The sequence below is a fragment of the Cyanistes caeruleus genome, chromosome 5 (assembly GCF_971803275.1).
Source record: "Cyanistes caeruleus chromosome 5, bCyaCae1.hap1.1, whole genome shotgun sequence".
NCBI lineage: Eukaryota > Metazoa > Chordata > Aves > Passeriformes > Paridae > Cyanistes > Cyanistes caeruleus.
Genome location: NC_141705.1, coordinates 68638115 through 68648091, shown reverse-complemented (window position 1 = coordinate 68648091; position 9977 = coordinate 68638115). Strand labels below are relative to the sequence as shown.

At 47.4% G+C, this 9977-nt stretch overlaps 2 protein-coding genes across 3 annotated transcripts in view; one reads left to right on the top strand and one right to left on the bottom strand.

The window, feature by feature from the left end:
• Positions 1-9977, top strand: part of LOC147653218 (uncharacterized) — a 743504-nt gene that overhangs the window by 631005 nt on the left and 102522 nt on the right. The window lies entirely within an intron of this gene.
• Positions 343-2702, bottom strand: LOC147653219 (uncharacterized). Of its 2 annotated transcripts, XM_086890164.1 has the most exons (3): positions 2488-2654; positions 1098-2216; positions 343-1001 (listed from the first exon to the last, which is right to left on the bottom strand). In XM_086890164.1, exons 1-3 carry the CDS (start codon positions 2560-2562, stop codon positions 600-602), a joined length of 1596 nt encoding a protein of 531 aa, XP_086746290.1. In that variant the 5' UTR covers positions 2563-2654; the 3' UTR covers positions 343-599. The 2 variants fall into 2 exon arrangements, with proteins under 2 accessions (XP_086746290.1, XP_086746291.1); XM_086890165.1 differs by having other exon boundaries at positions 343-2216; positions 2488-2702.

The following is a 9977-nucleotide window of genomic DNA, read 5'->3' as shown; positions in this document are numbered from 1 at the left end:
CAGGCCTGGGTCCTGCCCTTGTGTCCCAAGAATCCCCTCAGTGCCCCAGGCTGGGGGCAGAGTGGCTGGAAAGCTGCCTGGCAGGAAAGGCCATGGGGGTGCTGGCTTAGAGTATCCAAACTGACATGACCTGGCATGTGCCCAGGTGGGTAAGGGGGCTGGTGGCTTCCTGGCCTTCTATGTCAGCAGCAGCATGGCCAGCAGGACCAGGGCAGTGATTGTCCCTCTGTGCTGGGCTATGGGGAGGCCACACCTGGAGTGCTGTGTGCAGGTGTGTGCCCCTGGTAAGGTGTGGTCAGTGAGAGATGCCTGTGTGTGAATGAAGGTGCCAAAGAGACCATCTACCAAAGTTAACAATGGGGATTTTATTTAACAAGAAACGTGTGGTATAGAGGTAGGGATGGGAAAGAAACAATGGGGATTTGATTTAACAAGAAATGTGGGGTAGAGGGATAGGGATGGGAAAGAAGAGAGTGAGAAGGGGAGTAGGGGGTAAAGTTGGGGTGGGGTGCCAATGCCACCCGGACCTGCCACTGGGAGCCGACCATTCTCAGGGGGAGCTGGCATCTCAGGGCCTCCTCCTGGTTCTGGCTCTGGGCTCAGTCCTCTCGCTGCCCCCTGAGGCAGCTGAAGGAGAAGAGCCGGCGCAGAGCCCGCCGGGCCGTCTTGGCGATGGAGCGCCATGGCCGTGGGGCCGGGGGCTGCGGGACGGCTGCGCTGCCGGCGGGGCAAGCAGGAGCGCTGCGTGCCAGGGGCTGGGCAGGCAGCGGGCAAGCCCCTGCCGGCTCCCCAGCCCTGCGGGGCTCTTCCTGGGGAGGGGCGGCCTGGGCACAGCCAGCCTCAAGCCATTCCACTTCAATCTCCTCCATGGTTTCGGCAGGCGAGGCACAAACCAGAGACATCTTTGCCTCTTCAGGAAGAGCCATGGGGAGAGGCTCGCTGTGCCCCTCATTGCAGGGATCACCGTCTGCCGCTGGTGCTGTCTCTTCCTCTTCTTCTTCCTGTGTTGGGAGAGACAGCGCGCTCTCTGGCTCACTCTGCATCTCTCCTGGTGCTGCTCTGTCATGGAGCTCTTCTTCATCCCATATTTCCAGTACCTGGTTTAGAAGGGTACTTGATGGCGAGTCCCCAGAGACAGAGCACAGCTGTTCCAACAGGTCAGGATGTGCAATCTCTGTGTTGTTTTCTGCCTCTCCTGTGGAGCCCTTGACGAGAGCATCAGAAGGTATGGAGTTGTCTGCGACAGGGTCCAGCTCGGCCAACAACTGGTCAAGAGACACAAGCTGGGAGAACTTTTGTGTCTCTCCTGCAGCAACTTCCGTCACGCTGGATGCACTGTGCAGGTCCGAGGGGCCTACAGCTGGCTTCAGGGTGGGGCTTGGTGGATCCCTGGAGATGCATGTGGACCTTACGGGGCTTTCTTTGTCTTCTAGGGAGGAGAAGATGTCTCTAAACATCACATCATACACTTTGTCTTCCATCTCCTCCAGCTGCTTACTCATTTTACAGAGACGAAGCATCACAGCCTCGTCATCCTCTGGGCACAGCTGCTTGCGATGCGCACTTTGCTTGGCTGGACGATGAATTGCCTCTGCCCCTTGGCGCCCACTCAACCACTTTGTGGTTCTCTGGGTGGACTCGATGGGCCTGTTCTCATGAAGACATGGGCCCAGGTCTCTGAACACATCACTGCAGGTGCTGCTACCATGCCCTTCCAGAAGCTTGAGGAGCACCTCTGTCTCAGAGTGCCCCAGGTGCTGCCAAGCCGGCTGGCTCCCAGTGCAGATCTGCACGCTGTGTGCGGGTTGCACGGGTGGCAGGCGATGGTCCTGCCTTGCCGCTGACCCATGCCAGAACCCTTCTGTTCTGCTTGCCAGGGAAGGTGTTTCCCAGGCCCCACCAGCAGCCAGAGTTCCCCATGGTGAAGGTGTCATGAGCTCTTGGTAGCCACTGGCCACAGAGCCCACAACATGTGCTGTGCCTCTGGGAGGAGACCCAGAGGCTGCTGCTGCTGGCAGAGGGGGCAGCTTGAGCCTTGCAGAGGCTGCTCTTTGAATTTGAGGGCTGAGCTGGCAAGGAGGTTCCAGTGGCAGTTGAGGGCCATGGAGAGGCGGCAAGTCGGACACAGACAGTCTCTGTGTCTGTGTGACACTGCCGCGTGGCATCTTGATTGTTGAGGTGACCTGAGGTGGTCCCTGTGGCTGGCTGTGGGTCACCTGTGGGAAGCAGGGGTAGGAGTGGGATGGAGGTGGCTGTGTGAGCGCGGTGTCTCCCACGTGTCAGCAAGCCCAGGGCAGGTGCTGGCCACAGCAGCCAGGCTGGGCTGGGTTCCCAGCTGTGCTCATTGCCTCAGGGTCATTGCTGTGCCTGAGCCATCCCATCATTGGCTCCCTTGCAGAGCGTGGCCTGGTGCCAGGCCTGGCTGTCTGTGCCCCAGGGCTTCCCCCACCTCCCACTGCAGCCTCTCCCTCCATCCCCAGCCCTCACCTTTTGCTGCTTGGATAGCAGTGACTGCCCCTCATGGGGCTGGTCATGGGCATTTGCCTCCTCTTTCTTCCACATTGTGGGAGTGCTCTGACGAACACTGGCCACAATCACCCAGGGGAGCTGCTTCCTCCAGAGAAGCTGCTGCCTCCTCAGAGAGCTGCTCTCCTGGGAGTGGCCACTGCAGGGATTTGTTGCCCCCACAGTCACGACACGAACTCACGTCACAATGGCCTCTGGGCACGATGTCACCGCGGGTCACAAAGGCCTGGTGGGCACGGCCGCCCTTTGTTCCAGGGGCCAGGCGGTTTCCATGCAGCCAAGCCTCATCACAAAGGCCTTTTTTAGGCCTCTGTCCCTCTCTTTCCCTATGCTAGTTCTTCTTCCAATGACTTGCAGTTCTCGTTTCTCCCACCTTGTGTTCCTCCCCTAAACATCCCAAAAGAAGCCTTTTGCTGGTGGCCAACCGTTTTATTACCCATCCAGCCAAGCATGTGTCCCAGCATTTGGCCCCAACACCAGATAAAAAGGATCATCAGAAGGCAAAAAATAATTGAATTTAATCTGGCCACTACTGTAAAAGACAATAAAAAGTCTTTATTAGAAGAGATTAGGAACACAGGAGTGCCAAAGAAAAATCTACTCTTTATTTGATGTGAGGGTGAGGGGAACATGATCACAAGGGACGAGGAAAAGGCTGAGGTACAGAATGCCTTGTTTGCCTCAGCTTTCAGGAGTCAGATGGGTTATCTGGAGGACAAGCAGTCCCCTGAGCTGGCACACAGGGACAGGGAGCAGACCTGACCCCCTGCAATCCTGGTGTAAGTAATTGGTGACCTACAGAGCTGCTAAGACCCTGACAAGTCTATGGGGCTGCCCAGAGTCCCCCAGGGGTGCTGAGGGAGCCCATGGAAGAGCTTGCCAAGCAACTCTCCCATCCTTTATTGTCATCATTCCTGGCCAGTCAGGGAGGTCCCAGGTGACTGGAGGTGCCAATGGGACACCCAAGGTCCAAGAAGGGCTGCAGGGAGGATGTGAGGAACTGCAGGCCTGTCAGCCTGACCTCGGGGCCTGGTGAGGTTCTGGAGCAGATCATCGTGAGGGGGATCACATGGCCCAGAGAGGACAACTGAGGGATCAGGCCCGGCCTGATTTAGCGTTTAGGAAAGGCGGGTCCTGCCTGAGCAACCTGATGTCCTTTGCGCTGAGGATGATGCGCCTCAGGGCTGTGGGAAAAGCTGTGTATGGAGTCTCTCTGGACTTGAGCCAAGCGTTAGACTCTGTATCCCACAGCACAGTCCTGGAAAAGCCGACAGCCCAGGGCTTGGGCAGGGGCCCTCTTTGCTGGGTTAAGAACTGTCAGGATGGCCATGTCCAGAGAGTGGTGGGGAATGGTGCTGTATTGAATTAGCATCCAGTCAGTAGTGGTGGCCCCCGTGGCCAGTCCTGTTCAATGTCTGTCCTGCTGATGTGGCCAAGGGCATTGAGGGTATCCTCAGGAGGAAATTTGTGATGACACCAAGGTGGGTGGGAGTGTTGATGTGCTGGAGGGTAGGAAGGATCTTCAGGGGCATGTGGACAGGCTGGATTGATGGTGTATGACCAGTGGGGTGAGGTTCCAGAAGAGCCAGGCCTGGGTCCTGCCCTTGTGTCCCAAGAATCCCCTCAGTGCCCCAGGCTGGGGGCAGAGTGGCTGGAAAGCTGCCTGGCAGGAAAGGCCATGGGGGTGCTCGCCAACAGGGGCCAAACATGAAGCCAGCATTTGCCCAGGTGGGCAAGGAGGCCGGTGGCCTCCTGGCCTTCTGTGTCAGCAGCAGTGTGGCCAGCAGGACCAGGGCAGTGATTGTCCCTCTGAGCTGGGCACTGGGGAGCCTACACATTATATTCTCTATTGTCATGGTTTTTAAGCATTAACTAAAAAAATTACTGAAAAACTTACTTATTTCTTGCTGTGAGATATGGATTAGAACAAGAACAAAACAGGCTTAAAATTTAAAAGGAATAGAGAAAGTTTATTAACAAAACTACAAGAATAAGAACACCAGAATAAACTTCCAGAAAACTCTTTTATCCCCCACTACCCAACCATTCCCTTGCTCACATGACAATATAGAGACAGAAAAGTTTGGAACTTTGGTGTTTAAAACCGTCCCAATTCCTGCTAGTCTTTTCATCAGTCTTTGTAGAGAAACAGAAGTCTTCTTCTGCTAATCTATGGAGTTTCTCACAAGAAAGCTATTTCTGTTATAGCTCTCTATTTTTCTGATGCCAGCTGCCCGGAAATCTGTCATCAGTTCACTCCTCCCATTTCACATCACTATGAGGTGTGTATGGGTCAATGAATCTAGGGATGTCATTTTTAAGGACGAGTTATTCAAAGGCAAAAGTTCTCTTCATCTGTCTCTGTGAGCTTCTCTGGAAACAGAAGTTTTCTCTTTGCCTCTACAATGGCCCTAAATCTTCAACTATTACTTCTCCCCCCTCTGTTCCAGCACCTCACTGTATCCCAACTACTCCACCTTTTGCTCAAAATCCACACTTTGAACCCGCCATTCCTCCCAATATACTCTGTCATGAATTAAAGGAGTTTTTTCAGATCACTATTGTCCATCTCCATAGCTTTAACAGAAAAATATTTCAGCTTATAAAGCATCTCCTTATTCTCTACCTTTTCTGAAGTTTAATTCTTTTCTTTACTGTCTCTAATAGTTTATAAAGTCTCTTCACATGTTGATTACTCTCTTTTTCTTTCTCTGGAAAAAAGGATTAATCTGCAAGTCTCATCTGGGTAATGAAAAGGTTAAAATCTTGCCCAGGCTTTGTAGATAGTTCTGTGACTTCTGCTGGAGCAGCAGCTGGATTTGTCTGTGATGGAAAGTTCTTCATAGCTGCTCTAGAGAGTGTGGTCACTGTCTCAGCCTGACGCAGGTCAAGAGCTTTTTCCTTTCTTTACTCGGCAGTCTCTGGTGAATTCAATCCCAGCAAAAACTGCAGCCGAGCCAGGGACTGGCCTGGCCTGGCCAGAGCCCGGGGCAAGCCCCACAGGCCCCATCTCCCAGCCGGGAGCTGTGGCAGGTCCAGCCCAGCCCCCGCCTGGGCCACATGGCCTGGAAACAAAGAGACAAAGAAATTCCCAGGCTTAGGTCTTAAGGTGGTGTTCACAGGTTGATCTTACTTTTCAATGGTTAAAACTGCTGTCAATTCTTAGAAATGGCCAGCTGTTGGCTAGGAGAAAAAGTCCCATCAGCCGCCAGTAGTTTTAACTTCCTTAGGTGTTTTTCTTTGTTTTCTTAAATGCCAATCTGTCACATCTATGCAGTTCTGGGCCCCTCATTTCAGTAAGGATGTTGAGGTTCTGGAGTAGTTCCAGAGAAGAGAACAGATACAGTGAAATGTCTGGAACCCAACTCCTGTGAAAACTGAGGGTGCTAGTTTTGGTCATCTTGGAGAAAGGGACCCTTATGGGCCATTTTATTGCTCAATAAGTGCCTAAGAAGAGGATGTATCCACATGGAGTTCAGTCTCTTCTCTGAGACAGCTAGTGATAGGACAAGAGGACGTAGTCTCAGGCTGTGCCAGGGAGGTTTATTTTTAACACTATGAAGAATTTCCTCATAGAAGGGATAATTAAATCTTGGAATGGGCTGCCTTGGGAACTGGTGAAGTCACTGTCCCTAGAGGTGTTTAAGGAACGACTGGACATGTTACTCAGTGCCATGGTTTACTTGACATGGTGGTGTTCAGTCAAAGGCTGGACTTCATGATCTCAGAGGTCTTTTCCAGTCCATATTATTTTGTGATCGTTTTGAGTCCATTCACATTCCTGTTTTAGGCAGAGCAAGCAGCCCACTGTGTGCTGTGCATGATTATATGGCACCTGCTGAGCCCTTTATGGAGGGCTCAGTTTGCAGGAAAAGGCCCACCAAATTCCAGAAAAATCCCACAGAATCTTCACAAATTCCCACAAAATCTAAAACAAATTCCTCAAAATTCTTCAAGTCTCCTCAGAATCCCACACAATTCCAGAAAAACCCCACAAAATTCCAGAGAAGTCCCACAAAACTCCCTAAATCATTTCAAAACCCTACCAATTCACAGGAAGGTCCCACAAAATCTCCACCAATTCCCAGAACATCCCACAAAAATCCCTAAATCTTCTGAAAACTCGACCAAATTCCAGAAACGCCCCATAAAATCAGCACAGTTTCCCACAAAATTCAAGAAAAAACACCACAAAATTCCCTAAATCTTTTCAAAATACCACAAAATTCTTGAAAAGCCCCACCAAATTCCAGAAACATCCCACAAAATGTCCTCAATACCCAACAAAATCCCAGAAAAATCCCACAAAATTCCCTAAATCTTCTCAAAACACAACCAAAATCCAAAAAAATCCCACAGAATCTCCACAAATTCCCACAGAATACATGAAAAATCCCTGATAATTCGTCAGTTCTCTACAGAATCTCAAAAAATTCCAGAAAAGTCCATCAAAGTTCCACAAACATCCCACAAAATGTCCTCAATATCCAACAAAATTCCAGGAAAAATCCCACAAAATTCCCTAAATCTTCTCAAAACACGACCAAAATCCACAAAAATCCCACAGAATCTCCACAAATTACCACAGAATACATGAAAAATCCCTGATAATTCGTCAGTTCTCTACAGAATCTCACCAAATTCCAGAAAAGTAACTCAAAGTTGCACAAACATCCCACAAAATCTCCCCAATATCCAAGAAAATTCCAGGAATAATCCCACAAAATTCCCTAAATCTTCTCAACACACGGCCAAATTCCACAAAAATCCCACAGAATCTCCACAAATTCCCACAAAATACATGAAAAATCCCTCAAGATCCCTACATAACCTCAATATCCCACAAAATTCCACAAAAATCACACAAAACCTCCACAAGATTCCACAAAATCTAAGAAAAATTCCTCAAAATTCTTCAAGTCTCCTCAAAACCACACAAAGTCCTGGAAAAGGCCCACCAAATTCCAGAAAAATCCCACCAAATCTCCACAAATACCCACAAAATACATGTAAAATCCCTCAAGATCCCTAAATCCCTCAATATCCCACAAAATACCATAAAAATCACACAAAACCTCCACAAATTCGCACAAAATCAAAAAAAATTCCTCAAAATTCTTCAAGTCTCCTCAAAACCACACAAAGTCCTTGAAAAGGCCCCACCAAATTCCAGAAACATCCCAGAAAATGACCTAAATCATTCCAAAACTCTACCAAATTCCACAAAAACCCCACAGAATCTCCACAAATTCCCAAAAAATACATGAAAAATCCCTGATAATTTGTCAATTCTCTGCAGAATCCCACAAAATTCCAGAAAAGTCCCTCAAAGTTCCACAAACATCCCACAAAATTTCCTCAATATCCAACAAAATTCCAGAGAAATGCCACCAAATTCCCTAAATCTTCTCAAAACACGACCAAATTCTAGAAAAATATCCCACCAAATCTCCACAAATTCCCACAAAATACATGTAAAAGCCCTCAAGATCCCTAAATCCCTCAATATCCCACAAAATTCCACAAAAATCACACAAAACCTCCACAAGTTTCCACAAAATCTAAGGAAACTTCCTCAAAATTCTTCAAGTCCCCTCCAAACCACACAAAGTCCTTGAAAAGGCCTATAGAATTCCAGAAAAATCCCACCAAATTCCCTAAATCTTCTCAAAACACGACAAAATTCTAGAAAAATATCCCACCAAATCTCCACAAATTCCCACAAAATACATGTAAAATCCCCCAAGATCCCTAAATCCCCTCAATATCCCACAAAATTCCACAAAAATCACACAAAACCTCCACAAGTTTCCACAAAATCTAAGGAAACATCCTCAAAATTCTTCAAGTGTCCTCCAAACCACACAAAGTCCTTGAAAAGGCCTATAGAATTCCAGAAAAATCCCACCAAATTCCCTAAATCTTCTCAAAACACGACCAAATTCTGGAAAAAAATCCCACCAAATCTCCACAAATTCCCACAAAATACATGTAAAATCCCCCAAGATCCCTAAATCCCCTCAATATCCCACAAAATTCCACAAAAATCACACAAAACCTCCACAAGTTTCCACAAAATCTACGAAAACTTCCTCAAAATTCTTCAAGTCTCCTCCAAACCACACAAAGTCCTTGAAAAGGCCCACAGAATTCCAGAAAAATCCCACCAAATTCCCTAAATCTTCTCAAAACACGACCAAATTCTAGAAAAATATCCCACCAAATCTCCACAAATTCCCACAAAATACATGTAAAATCCCCCAAGATCCCTAAATCCCCTCAATATCCCACAAAATTCCACAAAAATCACACAAAACCTCCACAAGTTTCCACAAAATCTACGAAAACTTCCTCAAAATTCTTCAAGTCTCCTCCAAACCACACAAAGTCCTTGAAAAGGTCCACAGAATTCCAGAAAAATCCCACAGAATCTCCACAAATTCCCACAAAATCTAAAACAAATTCCTCATAATTCTTCAAGTCTGTTCAGAATCCCACAGAATTCCAGAAAAATCCCCACAAAATTCCAGAGAAGTCCCACAAAATTCCCTAAATCATTTCAAAATACCACAAAATTCTTGAAAAGCCCCACCAAATTCCAGAAATATCCCACAAAATGACCTAAATCATTCCAAAACTCTACCAAATTCCACAAAAACCCCACAGAATCTCCACAAATTCCCAAAAAATACATGAAAAATCCCTGATAATTTGTCAATTCTCTGCAGAATCCCACAAAATTCCAGAAAAGTCCCTCAAAGTTCCACAAACATCCCACAAAATGTCCTCAATATCCAACAAAATTCCAGAGAAATGCCACCAAATTCCCTAAATCTTCTCAAAACACGACAAAATTCTAGAAAAAAATCCCACCAAATCTCCACAAATTCCCACAAAATACATGTAAAAGCCCTCAAGATCCCTAAATCCCCTCAATATCCCACAAAATTCCACAAAAATCACACAAAACCTCCACAAGTTTCCACAAAATCTACGAAAACTTCCTCAAAATTCTTCAAGTCTCCTCCAAACCACACAAAGTCCTTGAAACGGTCTACCAAATTCCAGAAACATCCCACAGAATCTCCACAAATTCCCACAAAATCTAAAACAAATTCCCCATAATTCTTCAAGTCTGTTCAGAATCCCACAGAATTCCAGAAAAATCCCCACAAAATTCCAGAGAAGTCCCACAAAACTCCCTAAATCATTTCAAAACCCTACCAATTCACAGGAATGTCCCACAAAATCTCCACCGATTCCCAGAAAATCCCACCAAAATCCCACCAAAATCCCTAAATCTTCTGAAAACTCAACCAAATTCCAGAAACGCCCCATAAAATCAGCACAGTTTCCCACAAAATTCAAGAAAAAACACCACAAAATTCCCTAAATCTTTTCAAAATACCACAAAATTCTTGAAAAGCCCCACCAAATTCCAGAAACATCCC

Coding starts and splice junctions, on each gene's coding strand:
- LOC147653219 (XM_086890165.1), bottom strand. CDS start 2,562: ATGTGGAAGAAAGAGGAGGCAAATGCCCATGACCAGCCCCATGAGGGG. Junction 2,217..2,487: donor TGCTATCCAAGCAGCAAAAG/GTGAGGGCTGGG, acceptor TGCTTCCCACAG/GTGACCCACAGCCAGCCACA.